The sequence below is a fragment of the Pseudorca crassidens genome, chromosome 1, assembly GCF_039906515.1.
Source record: "Pseudorca crassidens isolate mPseCra1 chromosome 1, mPseCra1.hap1, whole genome shotgun sequence".
Taxonomy (NCBI): domain Eukaryota; kingdom Metazoa; phylum Chordata; class Mammalia; order Artiodactyla; family Delphinidae; genus Pseudorca; species Pseudorca crassidens.
This window is the reverse complement of record NC_090296.1, coordinates 178,610,642-178,632,118: the sequence shown is the minus strand read 5'-3', so window position 1 is coordinate 178,632,118 and position 21,477 is coordinate 178,610,642. Positions and strand designations below refer to the sequence as shown.

The 21,477-nt window shown below is 36.1% G+C and overlaps 1 protein-coding gene across 3 annotated transcripts in view; it reads left to right on the top strand.

Annotated features, from left to right (window-relative positions):
- UPF2 (UPF2 regulator of nonsense mediated mRNA decay) overlaps window positions 1–21,477 on the top strand; it is a 211,880-nt gene that overhangs the window by 2,428 nt on the left and 187,975 nt on the right. For all 3 annotated transcript variants that reach the window (XM_067701233.1, XM_067701243.1, XM_067701251.1), the window contains exons 2-4: window positions 2,598–2,974; window positions 5,441–6,220; window positions 16,478–16,638. In XM_067701233.1, coding sequence (XP_067557334.1) covers window positions 2,616–2,974; window positions 5,441–6,220; window positions 16,478–16,638 — 1,300 coding nt within the window. In that variant the 5' untranslated portion in view covers window positions 2,598–2,615. The remainder of the gene's footprint in view (window positions 1–2,597; window positions 2,975–5,440; window positions 6,221–16,477; window positions 16,639–21,477) is intronic.

The following is a 21,477-nucleotide window of genomic DNA, read 5'->3' as shown; positions in this document are numbered from 1 at the left end:
TGAATGACTACTACAGTTTGATGTAGAAGGCACTTAAAAATCTATTGAATAATTGAGTACTGTGGAGAGTCACAAAAGTCTGGGAGACTCTTGTGCTAATAAATGATGATCCTTTATAAATTTGTCAGATTCCGAGTGAATTTCTTAATGTTTTAACAGAACTTAATATCTAATTTCATCTTCATAGATGAGATATTAATTATAAAATTTGATGCCATTCTTTTTTATATCCTGAGAACTACACTTCCTCGTATCAGCTGAAATGTTGCTTGTTGCTGCTTCACAACAAAATACAAATTCTGTATAATCATTATTATTATTTTTTGCATAGAATTACAAATATTCCTAAGTAAGATTATCTTGTTACCTAGGAAATACCTGTCCCCATATATTTTAGCAGAGAATATGCCAGAAGTTGAAACATCATGTGAAAAATGCATAGCCATTATCAGGGACTCTTTCTACTCTGAGATACGTAATTCTGATTTGTTGTAGTCAGTATCTGTTGTCAAGTTTTCCAGCTGACAGTTTCATATTCTAAAGGTTCTTCATAACTTGAGTTAAGAGTATGAGTTCAGATTCCAGTTCTGTCACTAGCTGTGGCGGCCTTGGTCAGGTTACCTGGTCAGGTCTCCATTTACTCATTTATAAAATAGGGAAAGTAATACCCACCTCATAAAGATTTTAGTATCAAATGAGATAATGTATGTAAGATGTTTACTCTGGTACCAGTGAGTAGTAGCTATTAGTATTCAATCTTTTGAAAGTTTGCTTGCTTTGCGGCAAAGGTGGTTATTTAATTGAAGCTGCATGAGAAATTGATAACTACACTTCCCAGATAATATAAATACTAACAGTATCTTACCACATAAATATGTAGTTATGCTCTTATATATTTTAATGATTGTTTGAACAGGATTAACAGCCTTTTTTTGTTCAAGTTCTACCAATGGTGTTAACTAAAGCCTTTGGGTGTCATTGTCCAAAAAAATGCATAGAACATGGAAGTGGAGGAGAATAAGAGTAAAAACAGAAAAAGGGAAAGGAAGAGGTGGCTGAGAGAAGGTACAGACTATGGCATGTGCCTCCAAAAATTACTGAAAGTGCTTCTGTCGGCTTAGATTGTCTTTCTGTGGTAATATTTTATTAGAGGGCTGAAATAAATGCTTTGTGTCTATAAAATATTATTGCAAATGTTTTCTTTGCTAACCTAGTTTTTATTGATGTAATTTAAAACCTATATTTGAAAATACTTAAAGAGTACTGTGTTTGTCTTTAGCTTGTAAAAAAAAAAACTAGGTAAAGTCATTCTATACTTCTTAAATGGAAAGTATTTTGATTATCTTGGGTACAACTTTCAGATGATTTAGGAATTAAAACATGAAGTACTGTCCATAAAAGAAATTATATGAGGACATTAAGTTCTAAGTAGAGATGTATTTTTAGAAAAGAAAATCATGAATTTTGCTGGGGAATACATTTTTTGTTCCAGAGTTTATTTACAGTTAACTGTATGGAACCTGTACTATAGACCAGTGCTCTCCAAAAGAATCTTCTGTGATGATGAAAATGTTCTGTATCTGCACTGTCCGTACCCACTAGCCACATGTAGAGTTGAGCACTTGATATATGGATAGTGACTGGAGAACTGAATTTCAAATTCTGTTTAATTTTAATTAATTTACAATGTAAGTAGCCACATGTGGCTAGTGCAGTGGTTTTCAACTGGTGGTGATTTTCCTCCCAGGGGACATTTGGTGATGTCCAGAGTAATTTTTGGTTTTTAAAACTGGGGAGATACTACTGGCATCTACTGGATAGAAGGCAGGGATGCTGCGTTTAAACTTTGTGCAGTGCACAGAACAGCGTCTCCCTCCTCCCATCCAGAGAATTGTCTTGCCCAAGATGTCCTGAGGCTGAGAAACCCTGGGCTGGTGGCCCTTGTATTGGCCGATGTAGAAGAGAATATACAGTTTTTTTATAATCATTATTATGTTTATTTATAAACTAATTTTGACTAATACTAATAAAGAGATGAAAGGTCTAGTCCAGTTTGGGATAGTTAACAGTTTTTGTATTTGAAAGTTCGATAAGGTTAGAGCAATGAGGTGAAATTTATGAGTCTTCATAGGAGGCAAGAGCTCATTTATGCTCCCACTTAGATACTTGTATTGAATATTGTATGAAGTAGTGTCACCAGCATTTCTTAATGGCTGTGAAATGGGGGGTGTAAAACTGATTCAGAATGTTCTCAGTTACATACTGAAGTATTTATTATTAAATATGTTGTTTTGAAGTTGACAGTGGTTGAATCTAGGGAATGGTTACATGGAGTTCCTTATGTTGTGCTCTCCACTTCTGTTTGTGTTTATTTCCTTAATAAAAAGTAAAAAGAAAAAAAAATACTTAGACATAGGCATAACTAATAATCATAGAATATGGAATTTTATCACTGAAATAGTATTCGTTTTGCATGCATTTTATTTAATCTCTCACAATTGCCAAGTTGCATTAATATGTTCTGCTTAACAAAATAGTGTCACGTCACTAAAAAACGTCACTGCGTCTACAATGCTGACATTCTTTTACTCTTACAGATTGTCCTGGGTAACATAATGCCAGCTGAGCGTAAAAAGCCAGCAAGTATGGAAGAAAAAGAATCTTTACTAAACAGCAAGGAAAAAGACTGCAGTGAAAGGCGGCCAGTGAGCAGCAGGGAGAAACCAAAAGAGGAGATCAAGCTTACCGCCAAGAAGGAGGTTATTAAGGTCCCTGAAGATAAGAAGAAGAAACTGGAAGAAGATAAGAGAAAAAAAGAAGACAAGGAACGCAAGAAAAAAGAAGAAGAAAAGGTGAAGGCAGAGGAAGAATTAAAGAAAAAAGAGGAAGAAGAAAAAAAGAAACATGAAGAAGAGAGAAAGAAGCAAGAAGAGCAGGCAAAACGTCAGCAGGAAGAAGAGGCTGCCCAGTTGAAGTAAGAACGTTTATTCTGACTATTGATGTGCAGGAATGGGAAGATTGGAATGTTTTGGAAAAACAGTGATTATTTGAAATAAAACTTCCAGGGTGCAGTTTCTTGAGAGTTGGGAGTATCTTAATTTACTTGTTCTGTTAGTTTTACTGACGAGCGGCATGCTTACAGTGCTTTCATTCTTTAAATTAAATAATAGTGATCTTTAATAAGTGTTTTTTGAGGTGTGGGGCAATCTGGGCTGTTTTTGTTTTTTAAAAAAGCTTTTTTTCATGGTACCTTATGCCATCTTTCTAAGTTGAAAATCTTTAGTTTGTTTTTTTCTTTTTGGCCGTGCCATGCGGCTTGCAGGATCTTAGTTCCCTGACCAGGGATCCAGCCCGGCTCCTGGCAGTGACAGTGCCAAGCCCTAACCACTGGGTTGCCAGGGAATTCCCGAAAATTTTTAGTTCTAAATGACTGCTATTTGTTGAGTTCTTATTATATGCCAGGCACTACGATTGTATCAGTACATGTCTTCAAGGCAGTCTAATGAAGTAAGCTCTGTGATCCTCGTTTTACGGATTAATAAAATGAAGCTTCAAGAGGTTAAATGACTTGCCTAAGGTCACAGTAAGTAGTAGAACAGCTGGGATTTGAACCTATGCTGGGCTGACTTTAAAACTTTTGTCCTTAAGTACAATTCCATAATGCCTCCCATTCTTATCTTTATCTAAATCTATTTTTAACCATGTAAATCTGTGCAAGTGATATAATGAACTGGTGAAAAACGAGGTAGTCCTCATGGGAAGACTACCAGGATGTAGCAGAAATGACAGTTGTTGAATGGTGCATGAGCTCCTCCCTTCATATATATAATTTAAAAAGCTGTTTGCAAACATGAATTTTCATGAATCTCTAGAACAGCTCAGCTACCTACTTTCTTACCAAAGCTCTTTTGTACCTCTGTTTTTAATGAGGAACTGGAGCCTTGGGTCTGAAAAGCAGTAGTAGTGACCTGTTTTGGAATATTCAGAACCATGATTCTTGAGAGTTTCTTGCTTATTTTCTATTTTAGTTTTAAAAAAACAATTCACAAGGATATTTAATTTCACTGTAAGTTTTGTTCTCTCACCCCTCCTATACAAAGAGCTTAAAAAAACAACAGCAACCAAAACCCCAACTTCTTACTGGGAAAAATTCAAGGGTGCAAAAAGTAGAATGAAATGATCTACCACCCCTCCCCATCTACGCAGCATCAACAATTCACATTTTTTTCCTTTAGAGTATTTTAAAGCATCACATTATTTCACCTGTAAGTTTATAAATATAAATAAATACCTTAAGTGTGTGTGTGTGTGTGTGTGTATGTATGTATATATATTAATTATATATCAAAGTGTTTCTAATAAAGATGGTAATGGAGTTCTTGAGTGCATACACGTAATGAGTTATGCTTTCTTAACGTGTACTCTCACTGCTAATCTTGCGTTTCTGTGTGGCTGGGAGGCTTCCAAGAGATACTCACATGTCCCTGTTCCCAGTGGTAGATGCAACTCTCTGTTAACATATTGTGGCTGTTAGTGGAAAAATCATAGAATTATAGGGTAGCTCAGGGATGGTTATCTCAGAAAGATGAAAATCTATTTTATTAGAAATTTATATTTTAAAGCTACATATTTTGGTATCTCAGAAACCTCAAAGTCAGATTGTCTCCACTCTCCCACTCCTGCCCAAGTTATTTTACTGCTTCTACAGTTTAAACATGTCCCATCTTTTTAGTGGAAACATAGGTAGATTTGTTTTTAATTATTCTTTTCAGGATACACTGAGTCTGTTAACCTTTTATTAAAGTGCTTTTATCCTATAGTCCTGGTTCCTATACAAACTTTCTTAATTACACTTGAATTTTAAGACCTAAACCTAGCAAGTACTTTTATTAATAAAGGTTTGTTTAATGTTGAAGTATGGAGAAATGGTACGTAACATTTCAAAACATTTTAATGCATTCTTTTATAATGTTTATTCTTTAATTAAAATATTCTTTGTGGACATTTTTTGTTCTTCTGTTTTCCCAATGCTTTTAGTTGTTTTAGGTTATCTTTCTCAAACGTATTACTTTGTTTTTTCATATTAAGCATCATGTGTTTTATCCATTTATTTTTTTTTCAGCTTTATTGAGTTAGAGTTGACAAATAAAAGTGTTTTATCCATTTAGCTTGCCAGTTGGCAGAATGATTTTTAATCTAGTTATTCAGAATCCTCCGCTCTGCCACTTTTGGTGTTATCAGTAGAATGGGTTCTCATTATCTTAAGTCATTAATCAGATGTCTTTAGTAGTGAAAGGGCCTCTTGCATCTTTTGTTCCTCTTGGATTCTGTTGCTTTTCTGATCACCTTTTCATTGGCTTTCACTCTTATAGGATTCATCAGTGATGCTTCAAAATATACAGGGTATTTTACTTACGTGTTTGTTTGTTTTTTTATATAGAGAGAAAGAGGAATCCCTTCAGCTTCATCAGGAGGCTTGGGAACGACATCAGTTAAGGAAGGAACTTCGCAGCAGAAACCAAAATGCTCCAGACAACCGACCAGAGGAAAATTTCTTTAGCCGACTAGACTCAAGTTTGAAGAAAAATACCGCTTTTGTCAAGAAACTAAAAACTATTACGGAACAACAGAGAGACTCCTTGTCCCATGATTTTAATGGCCTAAATTTAAGCAAGTACATTGCAGAGGCTGTAGCTTCTATTGTGGAAGCAAAGCTAAAAATATCTGATGTGAATTGTGCTGTGCACTTATGCTCTCTCTTTCACCAGCGTTACGCCGACTTTGCCCCATCACTTCTTCAGGTTTGGAAAAAACATTTTGAAGCAAGGAAAGAAGAGAAAACACCTAACATTACCAAGTTAAGAACTGATTTGCGTTTCATTGCAGAATTGACAATAGTTGGGATTTTCACTGACAAGGAAGGTCTTTCCGTAATCTATGAACAGCTAAAAAATATTATTAATGCTGATCGGGAATCCCATACCCATGTTTCTGTGGTGATTAGTTTTTGTCGACATTGTGGAGATGATATTGCTGGACTTGTACCAAGGAAAGTAAAGAGTGCTGCAGAGAAGTTTAATTTGAGTTTTCCTCCTAGTGAGATAATTAGTCCAGAGAAACAGCAACCTTTCCAGAATCTTTTAAAAGAATACTTTACGTCTTTGACCAAACACCTGAAAAGGGACCACAGGGAGCTACAGAATACTGAGAGACAAAACAGGTGATTTTCAAATGTTTCTCAGAAATGAGAATTTATTTTGGAGCTCATACTTAAAAAATTTTAAAGTCTTCATGCCACTGAAAGAACTTTTGGAAAAGGGCTCATTGCAGGTGATTTCTTAACATTCCAGGAAAATTTCACAGTGTAACAATCTAAGTACTCATGTTTAAATGTGAGTCTTCGATAGATTTTTGTTTCTGATTTTGAAAGAAATCCGGCAAGTATGTGGTGATTTTTACTTTGTGGATCTGTTTTCTTCCTGTGATTTAAAAAACTCCGTAATGTTGAGGGATAAGTTTTCTTTTTCTGTCACTTTAACTTATCTGCTATTTTTCTGTGTGTTTCGCTGTTCCCTCTCTATAACAAGTTTGCTTTCATTGTTTTGTATTTTAAGTTTATTGATGTCACTGTTGATACTCGCTTTTTAAGAAAACAAGTCATTCATTATCAGTGATACTTTAGATTAGAAATTTGGAAAATAGTGTACCAAAGTAGCTGTGAAAAAATTCTTCAAGTGCAACTATGCATTTATGGGAGTCTTTCTCCTGGGGACATCCATTCAGAATTCTAAAGGAATGTGTGTGCCTGATTTAGGCCACCTTTGACAGTTACAAGATACTGTAGACTACTGTGTAGCATCTGTACCTAGAAGGCATCAACAAGCTAGAAGTAGGTGCAGTTGGTGGGTATTAGGTCAACTTTATGGAGGGTTGGATTTGGAGGAGTGCTGAAGGGGTACAGAAAGGAGGCAACAGCAGTAGCCTTTGGTTGGATACTCTATAACTATTTAAAGTGCGTGTCGCGGGGAGAACACTTATTCCTATAAGCCTGTAGTTGGAGAGGACTGACTGGTTTAAGTAGTTACCACTAGAAGGTGATTGACTCAACCAGAAAAGACTGCAATAGTGTATGCCGGTAGTTCAGTTAGGTCAGGGGTAAGATAGGTGCAGAGACTATATGGAAAAATCCTTGGTGGCTGAAGATCACTAAGAGGTGAGAATTTAAGATGGCAGCGGTGCTCCTTAATGTTTCTTAAAAAAAAGCATCCTCGTTTTTTTGCTTTTGAATAGCAAGGGCTGGTTTTTTAAAATAATTAATTAATTAATTAATTTATGGCTGTGTTGGGTCTTCGTTGCTGCGCACGGGCTTTCTCTAATTGCGGCGAGCAGGGGCTACTCTTTGTTGCGGTGCACGGGCTTCTCATTGTGGTGACTTCTCTTTTTTTTTTTTTTTTTTTGCGGTACTTACTTGGGCCTCTCACTGTTGTGGCCTCCCCCGTTGCGGAGCACAGGCTCCGGATGCGCAGGCTCAGCGGCCATGGCTCACGGGCCCAGCCGATCCGCGGCATGTGGGATCTTCCCGGACGGGGGCACGAACCCGTGTCCCCTGCATCGGCAGGCGGACTCTCAACCACTGCGCCACCAGGGAAGCCCCGTTTCTTTTTTAAAATTTATTTATTTTATTTTTGGCTGCGGCTTTTTCTAGTTGCGGCGAGTGGGGGCTACTCTTAGTTGCAGTGCGCGGTCTTCTCATTGCCATGGCTTCTCTTGTTGTGGAGCACAGGCTCTAGGAACGTGTACTTCAGTAGTTGTGGCACATGGGCTCAATAGTTGTGGCACGCGGGCTCTAGAGTGCAGGTTCAGTAGTTGTGGAGCATGGGCTTAGTTGCACCGCGGCATATGGGATCTTCTTGGACCCGGGATCGAACCTTTGTCCCCTGCATTGGCAGGCGGATTTGAACCACAGCGCCACCAGGGAAGCCCCAAAGTTTTTTGGTTTTTTTTCTTTCTTTTTTTCCCCAAGTTTTCTACTCTTTTTCCATTTCTCGTGTGTCCTACCTAATACATCACAGCTGATTTTGAAAGTATGTTTTGATTACTTTTTATTGGCTACTTTAAGGGTTTTGTGTGTGTGTTTTTGATTGGCCTCACAGAAGCTTATAGGGTAGAGAGTCTGTAATGATTTAATCTGGTCATCCTTCCAATGCAAAATGGAATCCATTTTATAGATTATCTGACATAAATTATCCTTCTGAAAACTTCTCGAGCTCAGTGCTCTGAGCCATTCCACTGTTGGACATACCTATTTGCTAGGAATTCAAGCTGATGTTTAACGCCCCATGTAATGGTTCCCTTTGATTTACTTCTTTTTTCTGATACAGATGGAATAAAGCTACTCCAAGTGGGGGTCCATGAACTGTTTACCTGTTCACAATGAATTAAGCTGAGAAACTGAGACTAACCATTTAGACATTTTGATAGCAATTCTCCATTGCCATGATACTGTCACTGTGTTTTATAGCTGTGCTGTGATTGGAAAGAAAATTATTCCTTTATGGCAGATAGTTTGAGAAGCACTGGCATGTGACATGTCTCTTCTTTTACACCAGGATATCTCAAATATTTGCAGACTGCCAAGATGTTTCCCTTTCATCTTCTCCAGGCTAAATACCTCTGGTTCCCTTAGTATGCTACATGATTTCCAGACACTTCACTATCCTTAGGACGTTTGTTTTGGATGCCTTCTTATCTGCTTGTGACCTACAATTCCATTAGTTTTTATAGCTGCCTTGTCAGTCTTGACTTTTTGTTACACCTAAAGACTAATTTCTCAGAGGAACTGCTGCCCAGCCAGTTCTTCACCTCGAACTAGTGAAATCATTTTTTTATACCTAATACAGACTTACCTCTTTGAAACTTTATTTAGATACTTTTGGCATATTATGTTAGCCTAATGATAATCGATGATGATGATGTGTGTGTGTGTGTGTTTGCTGCACTGCGCAGCTTGTGGGATCTTAGTTCCCCAACAAGGAATTGAACCCAGGCCATGGCAGTGAAAGCACTGAGTTCTAACCACTGGATCTCCAGGGAAGTCCCAATGATGTGTATATTATTAATTGTACTTATGCATTGGTCACATTTAGATTAGATAAGGAGACCTTTTTTTTTGTTATTAAAGTCACTCAAGAAAATTTTGAACAGGATCTTGTGTTGAGAGCACAGCTTTATGGCCTTTTCCTAGAAACTTACTCATTTTAATACAGAACTATTAACTATGGTTGGTTATTAGAGGAGGTTATTTACTAAGTGTAAATTGACCTTAGCATGGTAGCAGTTATTTTATCACAGGGACTGTCCAATTAGATGCAGTAATTTGGGGGAATGTGAGAATCTTAATCACAATGTAGAAAATAATTGGCATATAGCTTAATAAGTCACTCATGCCTTAGGATAGCTTCAACTTGAGCAGCCTCTGTAGTGAGGATTTAAATGCTTGACTGAGCAAAGAAGACATGAGGAATTGGTTAGTGCAGATTCCCTACTTGGCCTAATGTTAGTCTCCTTACTTCTAAGAGGGTACGTTACAGTTAAAATGACCAGTTTCCAAAAGCTTCTCGCTCCCAATCATTGTCCAGTAGGTGTTTTGAAGTTTTTCTGTATCATAGGAATAAATCATAGGCAATCGTTTTTTCCCAGTAAGGTTTCTCTTAGGCATGATAATGCTAGAAATCTAAGTGCCAAGCTAGTGAGTATTTAATGCTCGTACATAGTTGAAATACTTTAAGCCTTTATTTAATAACTCATAATGATGGTTTTAAAAAAGTGACTGTATTTTCAGTCTATGGATTATAAATGCTCTTGGTCATTTTAATTAACTTGGGAGATGGCACTGTGCTTAGGGGTTGTGAAGTGTTAGTCTGTACTCATTAAAGTCTTTACTTAAAAATTGATTTAACCAATTAAAAAAAATAGAATAATAAAATCTCTGGTGTTTTCTTAAAAACACTGTAATGAATGAATGAAGACGGTGACTGAATAAGACCTATCGAATCTCAGCTGTCATCTCGGCTGATAGATTTTAGATAGCTACTTCTGTTTCTAGCCCCCTGAGGGATTTACAGTTGTCAGCTAGCAATACAATTGACCCTAGCGTTGGGTGAATTCTAATAAATTTGAATTTATAAGCTTTTCATACTTTAAGTACAAATCTTATTTTTAAAATGCATTTGGTTAAGTGATTGATCTGGGGAATTAATATTTACACATTTAAAAGATCATTTAGTAATATTTGCCAATTTAGAATTAATAGCTTTACTTCTTGCTAAGTTTTTTTTTTTTATGTTCAGTGCTCTTTATACTTGAAATGCTTTGTACTTTGAGGTATTATTCTCATTAAGGTAACATAATCTAGTATTTTTTTGGCATTTAATAAAAATTGGGTAAATAAATGATTTAATTTTATTAGATGTAACTTGATGTTAATTGTGTAACAGTTCATTTCTAGCAGTATAGTGAAATCGTGAATTCAGATATTAAGTCAGAATTCTTGCTTGAATAATTCTCAAGTGTCTTAATTTCTTTTTTTTCCCTTATTAATTGGTGGGAGTGGGGGTATGTTTCTCTTTTCAGTACTGGTGAATTATGACCTTCATGATTGCATGCTCAGTCCAACAGCAGTAAATGATTTAAAGTTTAGTAAGGAAGAAAAATGTAGGTAGAATGTAGGCTTTTCCCGTGTTAATAAAACCAGGGAGGTTTCTTTTTTTTTTTTTTGAATTTTATTTTACTTTTTTATACAGCAGGTTCTTATTAGTTATCCATTTTATACATATTAATGTATATATGTCAATCCCAGTCTCCCAATTTATCACCCGCCCTCGCCAGAGGTTTCTTTTATTATTGCAAATTCATGAGGCATTACTTTAACAGTGTTGAAATCTGAAAACACATCAACCTGAATTTAAATAGTGTTGCTTTTACCTTTCACATTCTTTCCAGATAAGTTGTACCTTGCCTTTACAGGGAGATTGTTTAATAAATTGTGTAGTAATGTTTAAGCACTATTAAAATGTTATATCACTGTGCTTTAGACTTACAGAGGCTTTAACAATTTTATAAATGCTTCAAAATTATTACCTCCTTCCAGATAATTTCTAATTCTGAGTCAAAGACTTTGACATAGTTGGTTAATAAATCTTTGGGTACAGTTATGCTTAACTATAGCTCTAGTCTCTTTTCATATAAGATTGTACAACATCTGTAACCAAATTCTAAAATGAAACCACAAGAAAATTTAAGTTCTCATGAGAATTTGATAGAGCGCTAAAGGAGATGAAAAGTGAAACCTAGTAGTTTTTCATGGGTCTGCTTCATGGTTATTTTTTCAAGATTTGGCCATGTGTTCTATGTTGTTTTGCATGACTGCATAAGAACAAAGCTAAAATGGATTTTCTGTGGTCTTTTCAAGATTTTTTTCTTTTTTAACTTGGCTAATAGAAGATCAAAATAATACTTGGCCTTGAAGTTCTTGCTTTTTCTGCAGTGAGCTCTGGCATTTTTTTTTTCATGAAAATACTGTTTTACATTGATATAGTGCATCAGATGTATGATTTCAGTTGATCCTCACAGTACCCTTGAAAGAAATACCTGTATTTTGAAGGTGATAGATCCGATTTAGGGATTAAAGAGCTTGCCCAATGTGACTTGGATAGCAAATGATAGAATCAGGTTCTTCCCTACCTTTTCACTCTGTATTTTTCACATCTTCCATAGTACTCATTGTCATCTGCATTTAGTACTTATTTTTTTATTATTATTTTTAATGTTATATATTTTTAAAATTAATTATTTATTTTTGTCTGCATTTGGGTCTTTGTTGCTGTGCGTGGACTTTCTCTAGTCGTGGCGAGCAGGGGCTACTCTTCTTTGTTTTTTTTGTTTTTCTGTTTTTGGCTGTGTTGGGTCTTCGTTGCTGTGCGCGGGCTTTCTTTAGTTGCGGTGAGCGGGGGCTACTCTTGGTTGTGGTGCGCGGGCCTCTCATTATGGTGGCTTCTCTTGTTGCGGAGCACAAACTCTAGGTGCGCAGGCTTCAGTAGTTGTGGCCCGTGGCCCAGTAGTTGTGGCTTGTGGGCTCTAGAGCTCAGGCTCAGTAGTTGTGGCGCATGGACTTAGTTGCTCTGTGGCATGTGGAATCTTCCCAGACCAGGGCTTGAACCTGTGTCCCTTGCATTGGCAGGCAGATTCTTAACCACTGCGCCACCAGGGAAGTCCTAAGGTGTCTAGTAAACTCATTAGCTACTCAGGACTTAACAAAGTCAAATCCAAACAAAAGAAGGACCCAAAAGAGAATATAAAACAAGAACCTCAATGTGGGAAGGCTTGCCTTTGATATGCATTTGAGAGACATCCTAATTCAAAACAAGGTACCAAGTGGATAATTTAAATTTTATTTGAGAGGCAGTATAATCCAGTAGTTACGAGAATGGACTTTGGAGCCAGACTGCTTGGGTTCAAGTTTTAGATGTCATTTACTCATTCTGTAACTTTGGGCAAGTTACCTCACATCTCTGTGCTTTGGTTTTCTCTTCTGTAAAATGGGATAACAATAGCACTCTACCTCTGAGGTACATGTGAGCAATGCAGTGAACTCATATGTGTAAAAGCATTTAATAACAGTATCTGGCACATTGTAAGTATTCAATAAATGTTAGTTCACCATTAATAGTATATTGCCTGCTCAATCCTTCAGAAAGGTTTTTGAATGAGAATTTCTCTTTGTGCCTTTTTATGATTTTGAAAATTTGTATGTTAAACTTCTTAAACTTTCATGGGTTATTTTAAAAATTCATTTTTAAAAACAATACAAAACAACAGAATAAACACTCTACAAAATAAAAGAAATAGCAAGAAAGTCAGGCAGTAACAATAAAAATGAAAAAAATGGAAAAAAAGAAAATCGAATGTCTCAATACTAGAATTTTTTGAGGCATCTGTGGCTTTTCTTATTTATGAGATATAATGCTAGATTCCAGAATGGACTATTTGAAATTTTCTGTCAGTTTTACAATATTAAGTTAAATTAATATTAAATATAATATAAAAAACACTCCAGAAATCAAGGATTGATATACCTTAGGGGGTCCTCCCAGATAGTGATATCTCATATTTTGGGTGAAGGAGGTCTACTTTCTTATTTTTTTTATTACAGTGAATAAGACTTGGAATTAGTTTTGTTTTCATTGCTTACTTTTCATATCTTTATGGTACTATTTCCTCCCTATTGTTCCGTGATACCAGGAGAGAGAATGAACTTGTTTATAATATATTTAACAGTGATACTCAGTTATCTCCAGTTATGACAGGGATTGGCAAACTATGGCCTCCAGGCCAGATTAGGCCCACCACTCGTTTTTGTACAGCCGGTGAGCTAAGAATGGTCTTTACTTTTTTACATGGTTCAAAAAAATCAAAAGAAGAACATTTTGTGAAATAGTAAATCTATGTGATGTTCAGACTTCAGTGTCCATAAATAAAGTTTTATTGGAACATAGTCACACTCGTTTGTTTACATATTGTCTGTGGCTGCTTTTGTGCTATATCAGCAGAGTTGAGTAGTCGCAACAAAGACCATATGGTCTGCAAAGCTTAAAATAATTATTATCTGGCGCTTTGCAGTAAAAGTTTGCTGACCTCTGGTTTATGACAGTCTCAGAATAATGGCTTCAAAGCAGCTTTGTGTAATAGATGTGTTTCTGAAGAGATTGTAATTAAAGTGATATGAATCATATCTTTAGCTTGATTTTGCTTAGTGATAAATTCCCATGGAATTTACATAAGAAATTTTGGTGAGATTTATACTGATGTACAGAAAAGGTACTCTGGTCAAAGGTGCTGTGTATATTTAGTTCCCTCATACAGGTCTAAAATTTAATCAAACTGAAAAACTTCCATATGGACTTCATAAACTTAAAAAAACTGACTTATATAGTACATTAACTAGAAACTGTTTCATTTAAATTTCATTAGAACCTCTAAATGACTAGGGATTTTGAATTTTCAGGTACCTGTGATGAGTTCTTTCTTTGCTTGAAGTCTATAGTCTTATTACATGCTATAGGATTTGTCAGATGTTTAGGAAATGTATATTAAATAAATGGTCAAGGAAAAAATACATATGACTATATAAGTTTTGTGTATAACAGAACTCTTCTAATGCCATTTCATTGGTATCCTGTACTGCTTTCTGAGTGCGTAGTATAAGATTCGATTAGAAAACCAGTCAACCAAAATCTAACCGCCCTCCCCACTATTCTCATTAGACAATAACCTAAACACGTATTAATTACATAGTTAGGTAAATTAGTACTGTTAAAAGTTTAATTGTGGAATTGAGGTTTTGGGAGGACGAGGAATATCTCTGAAGCTTCAAAGTTTTAACTGGTTCCAGGAGAAATGGAAAGGAACTGAATGCATACAAAGGGACCCCTCATAGAATTCAGTCATTTTTAATTTACCCATGCAAAGTCCCAGGCAAAACTTTGAAAGTGAAGTTGATACTGGAAAAAAGAATTCATTTTCTGTTCTGATAAAATAGTCACCACCTTGCTACAGCTTGTATGTCATAAATCCTTAGTGAATATTGTATAACCTAAGCTGGGTGTATGTTCTTCAGATGACCAGAATGTCAGCTTGTTAGAGAAATAAAGTTCCAGGTTCATGGTATTTTGAGATATTTTCCAATTTCGTTTCAAGCTGAAATAATTTTGCATCTTAGTTGTCATTAGAGGTTTTGAAATCCCTTGGAACTATTATCCCTTTTAACATAATTTGTTTCTGAATAAACTCAAGTTTTTATTAATTAACATTTTTCCTAATAATTGTAGAACATTTTAGAGTAGCCTGCCTTTGAGTATTATTATTCAAATTATTTAATTTTAATGGCTTTTTTAACTTCAAAAATGACATGACTTCTAATTAAAAGTTCTAACAAGCTCATTTAAAGTATTGTCAGTCATTTCTTTCATGGCTTGAATATTTTTAAATGCCTGGGTTTTTGCTTTAAAAAAATTCATTCATAAAGCTTACTGAAAGAAACTTTGTTTTTGCCTGTAAAGTTAGTCTGAAATATATGTTTGAAGAGAGAAAGAAACTTCCTTAATGACAGTGTTGTTAGAGGAATACTTTTTAGCCTGGATTATTATGGTTAAACTATCTTGGCATTTTACTTATCTATTTGTAGAACGATATTGTCTGATGTGTATTTAAATCACAAGAAAATGAGTGAAAAGTTCTCACTTTCGATCCTAATAGGCCAGATTTGGGGAAAAAAAGAATTAGATTTAATGAATAATAATTGATCTTTGTATTGATCTATCTTGTGCTTGTAAATGGGAACTACTATTCCTAAAAATAGAAAATGTTGATATTTGGAATATTGTAGCATTTAAACAAAAGTTTCTGTGGATAAGAATGGGATAAGATGGGAAACTTTGGAAATTGTTTCAAATAAGCAGGGATAAATAAGTGTAGGGATGGATTTTCTACTTCATTTTCTATAACTTTAAGGAGATAACACACACAGAACTCTCTCATTTTCTTCACTGTTCATAAGGAAACTAAAAACAAGGAATAAAAAATACTTTTAAATATTACTTTTGAAAATGACTTAATTTACAATTTATAATTGATTTTTGAAATCCATATTGTATTTGTATTAAGGTTTATAAATTTCAGATGTTACACTACTACATAAATATTTAGTTGTAGAAAAATTGGGTCCAGCTATAGACATTTCAACCATCTAAACTACTACAGTAAAATTTTTACTTTATACAATTTGAAAATTTTCGTTAGTTTTACATTTCTAATTATGGGTGGCTTATTAGTGAACTGTTTGCAGAGTGTAGGAGTACTTGCGTCCTCTGCTCCTCAGGGCGGCCTGGCCTTGATTAAGTGGGTTTGCTCAGTTAATATTTGTTAAATGGATAAATAACGAGTGCTTGCACAGTAGCTTAAGAATTGACTACAAGGAAGATGTAGGCTTTTTCAAGATAATCTCGAATCAAATCATTGTGAAAGTTTAAAGATACTGATTCTTTCTATAACATGCTGTTTTTGAAAACCAACTTGTATGTCTGATGGGAATATGGCTGTAACAAAATACTAAAAATTAGTGGTATACTGTTGAATTTTATACTTCTGCAAGCATAATTGTTAATCACACTTCATGTTTTCTGAAGAACCAATGTGAAGATTTAATTGTTTAAAAAACTTTAATTGTTTAGGTGAATTTGCTGTACAAGTTTTAATTTCAGATACGTCATGAAAGTTAAGTATTAAAAATAAGTTGTTAAAGAAGATTGTGTTAATAAGCTTGTGTGATAAAGTCAAATTTTATGGAACATTCCCAATGTAATAATACATGATCCCATCTATTTTGATAAGATTATCAGATTATTTCATCATTTGTTTATAGGCGTATTCTACATTCTAAAGGGGAGCTGAGCGAAGATAGACATAAACAGTATGAGGAATTTGCTATGTCTTATCAGAAGCTGCTGGCAAATTCTCAATCCTTAGCAGACCTTTTGGATGAAAATATGCCAGATCTTCCTCAAGACAAACCAACACCAGAAGGTAAGATATCCTTAAAAACAAACATTGTGATTTTTTTTAGTAGACAATAATCACTTATATCTTTAGTCTTCTCAGATGTGTAATATTTAAAATGGATGTTTTGAAAAGTCTTTAAAATTTTTTAAATGAAGAAGTAGTATTAAGACCTAATAAGAACATTGAAAATCCACTTGAAATGCTTCTCTGAATGGAAAAGGCTTTGCACTTAGAGAATAATAATTAATTCATATGATACAATAAATTTCTTCAGGTTCTTTTCTTTTTTGCGGTATGCGGGCCTCTCACTGTTGTGGCCTCTCCCGTTGTGGGGCACAGGCTCTGGACACGCAGGCTCAGCGGCCACGGCTCACTGGCCTAGCCGCTCCGCAGCATGTGGGATCTTCCCGGACCGGGGCGTGGACCCGTGTCCCCTGCATTGGCAGGCGGACTCTCAACCACTGCGCCACCAGGGAAGCCCTCTTTTCTTTTTTAATAATAAATTTACTTATTTAATTTTTGGCTGTGTTGGGTCTTCGTTGCTGTGCATGGGCTTTCTCTAGTTGCAGTGAGCAGAGGCTACTCTTCATTGTGGTGCGTAGGCTTCTCATCGCGTTGGCTTCTCTTGTTGTGGAGCACGGGCTCTAGGTGCGCAGCCTTCAGTAGTTGCAGCGCATGGGCTAAGTAGTTGTGGCTCACAGACCCTAGAGCACAGGCTCAGTAGTTGTGGTGCACGAGCTTAGTTGCTCCGTGGCATGTGGGATCTTCCCGGACTAGGTCTCGAACCTGAGTCCCCTGCATTGGCAGGGGGATTCTTAACCACTGCCCCACCAGGGAAGTCCCTTCAGGTTCTTTTGTAATAGATATCCTTAGATTGTGTCTAACAGGGGCCTGTCTTAAACCATACTTGGAAAGATGTACTTTATTTCTTGGATAGGTAATAAAGTGAATTGGACATTTGCGATACTAATATTTCTGTGCTTATTTTTATTTGTAATTTAGTTTTTTGTTTTTTTTTTTTAAGGCTGAGATTCTACTTTATTTTACTTACTTATTTTTAACATCTTTATTTGAGTATAATTGCTTTACAATGGTGTGTTAGTTTCTGCTTTATAACAAAGTGAATCAGTTATACATATACATATGTTCCCATATCTCTTCCCTCTTGCGTCTCCGTCCCTCCCACCCTCCCTATCCCACCCCTCTAGGTGGTCACAAAGCACCGAGCTGATCTCCCTGTGCTATGCAGCTACTTCCCACTAGCTATCTATTTTACGTTTGGTAGTGTATATATGTCCATGCCACTCTCTCACTTTGTCACAGCTTACCCTTCCCCCTCCCCATATCTTCAAGTCCATTCTCTAGTAGGTCTGTGTCTTTATTCCCATCTTACCCCTAGGTTCTTCATGACATTTTTTTTTTCCTTAGATTCCATATATATGTGTTAGTATACGGTATTTGTCTTTCTCTTTCTGACTTACTTCACTCTGTATGACAGACTCTAGGTCCATCCACCTCACTACGAATAACTCAATTTCGTTTCTTTTTATGGCTGAGTAATATTCTATTGTATATATGTGCAACATCTTCTTTATCCATTCATCCGATGATGGACACTTAGGTTGCTTCCATCTCCTGGGTATTGTAAATAGAGCTGCAATGAACATTTTGGTACATGACTCTTTTTGAATTATGGTTTTCTCAGGGTATATGCCCAGTAGTGGGATGGCTGGGTCATATGGTAGTTCTATTTGTAGTTTTCTAAGGAACCTCCATACTGTTCTCCATAGTGGCTGTACCAATTCACATTCCCACCAGCAGTGCAAGAGTGTTCCCTTTTCTCCACACCCTCTCCAGCATTTATTGTTTCTAGATTTTTTGATGATGGCCATTCTGACTGGTGTGAGATGATAATCTCATTGTAGTTTTGATTTGCATTTCTCTAATGATTAATGATGTTGAGCATTCTTTCATGTGTTTGTTGGCACTCTGTATATCTTCTTTGGAGAAATGTCTATTTAGATCTTCTGCCCATTTTTGGATTGGGTTGTTTGTTTTTTTGTTATTGAGCTGCATGAGCTGCTTGTAAATTTTGGAGATTAATCCTTTGTCAGTTGCTTCATTTGCAAATATTGTCTCCCATTCTGAGGGTTGTCTTATGGTCTTGTTTATGGTTTCCTTTGCTGTGCAAAAGCTTTGAAATTTCATTAGGTCCCATTTGTTTATTTTTGTTTTTAATTTCCATTTCTCTAGGAGGTGGGTCAAAAAGGATCTTGCTGTGATTTATGTCATAGAGTGTTCTGCCTATGTTTTCCTCTAAGAGTTTTATAGTTTCTGGCCTTACATTTAGGTCTTTGATCCATTTTGAGCTTATTTTTGTGTATGGTGTTAGGGAGTGATCTAATCTCTTATAAGTGATCTTAATCACTTATTGAAGAGGCTGTCCTTTCTCCACTGTACCTTCCTGCCTCCTTTATCAAAGATAAGGTGACCATATGTGCGTGGGTTTATCTCTGAGTTTTCTATCCTGTTCCATTGATCTATATTTCTGTTTATGTGCCAGTACCATACTGTCTTGATTACTGTAGCTTTGTAGTATAGTCTGAAGTCAGGGGGCCTGATTCCTCCAGCTCCGTTTTTCATTCTCAAGATTGCTTTGGCTATTCGGGGTCTTCTGTGTTTCCATACAAATTGTGAAACTTTTTGTTCTAGTTCTGTGAAAAATGCGAGTGGTAGTTTGATAGGGATTGCATTGAATCTGTAGATTGCTTTGGGTAGTAGAGTCATTTTCACAATGTTGATTCTTCCAATCCAAGAACATGGTATATCTCTCCATCTATTTGTATCGCCTTTAATTTCTTTCATCAGTGTCTTATAATTTTCTGCATACAGGTCTTTTGTCTCCTTAGGTAGGTTTATTGCTAGATATTTTATTCTTTTTGTTGCAATGGTAAATGGGAGTGTTTTCTTAATTTCACTTTCAGATTTTTCATCATTAGTGTATAGGAATGCCAGGGATTTCTGTGGATTAATTTTGTATCCTGCAACTTTACCAAATTCATTGATTAGCTCTAGTAGTTTTCTGGTAGCATCTTTAGGATTCTCTATGTATACTATCGTGTCATCTGCAAACAGTGACAGCTTTACTTCTTCTTTTCCGATTTGGATTCCTTTTTTTTCCTTTTCTTCTCTGATTGCTGTGGCTAAAACTTCCAAAACTATGTTGAATAAGAGTGGCTTCCCTGGTGGCGCAGTGGTTGAGAGTCCGCCTGCCGATGCAGGAGACACAGTTTCGTGTCCCGGTCTGGGAAGATCCCACGTGGCGATGAGCAGCTGGGCCCGTGAGCCATGGCTGCTGAGCCTGCGCGTCTGGAGCCTGTGCTCTGCAATGGGAGAGGCCGCAACAGTGAGAGGCCTGCGTACTGCAAAAAAAAAAAAAAAAAAAGAAGAGTGCTGGGAGTGGGCAGCCTTGTCTTGTTCCTGATCTTAGTGGAAGTGGTTTCAGTTTTTCACCATTGAGGATGATGTTGGCTGTGGGTTTGTCATATATGGCCTTTATTATGTTGAGGAAAGTTCCCTCTATGCCTACTTTCTGCAGAGTTTTTATCATAAATCGGTGTTGAATTTTGTCGAAAGCTTTCTCTGCATCTATTGAGATGATCATATGGTTTTTCTCCTTCACTTTGTTAATATGGTTTATCACGTTGATTGATTTGCGTGTATTGAAGAATCCTTGCGTTCCTGGAATAAACCCCACTTGATCATGGTGTATGATCCTTTTAATGTGCTGTTGGATTCTCTTTGCTAGTATTTTGTTGAGCATTTTTGCATCTATGTTCATCAGTGATATTGGCCTGTAGTTTTCTTTCTTTGTGACATCTTTGTCTGGTTTTGGTATCAGGGTGATGGTGGCCTCGTAGAATGAGTTTGGGAGTGTTCCTCCCTCTGCTATATTTTGGAAGAGTTTGAGAAGGATAGGTGTTAGCTCTTCTCTAAATGTTTGATAGAATTCGCCTGTGAAGCCATCTGGTCCTGGGCTTTTGTTTGTTGGAAGATTTTTAATCACAGTTTCAATTTCAGTGCTTGTGATTGGTCTGTTCATATTTTCTGTTTCTTCCTGATTCAGTCTTGGCAGGTTGTGCTTTTCTAAGAATTTGTCCATTTCTTCCAGATTGTCCATTTTGTTGGCATAGAGTTGCTTGTAGTAATCTCTCATGATCTTTTGTATTTCTGCAGTGTCAGTTGTTACTTCTCCTTTTTCATTTCTAATTCTATTGATTTGCGTCTTCTCCCTTTTTTTCTTGATGAGTCTGGCTAATGGTTTATCAATTTTGTTTATCTTCTCAAAGAACCAGCTTTTAGTTTTATTGATCTTTGCTATCGTTTCCTTCATTTATTTTTCATTTATTTCTGATCTGATCTTTATGATTTCTTTCCTTCTGCTAACTTTGGGGTTTTTTGGTTCTTCTTTCTCTAATTGCTTTAGGTGCAAGGTTAGGTTGTTTATTCGAGATGTTTCCTGTTTCTTAAGGTAGGATTGTATTGCTATAAACTTCCCTCTTTGAATTCTTTTGCTGCATCCCATAGGTTTTGGGTCGTTGTGTCTCAATTGTCATTTGTTTCTAGGTATTTTTTGATTTCCTCTTTGATTTCTTCAGTGATCACTTCGTTATTAAGTAGTGCATTGTTTAGCCTCCATGTGTTTGTATTTTTTACAGATCTTTTCCTGTAATTGATATCTAGTCTCATAGTGTTGTGGTCGGAAAAGATACTTGATACAATTTCAATTTTCTTAAATTTTCCAAGGCTTGATTTGTGACCCAAGGTATGATCTATCCTGGAGAATGTTCCATGAGCACTTGA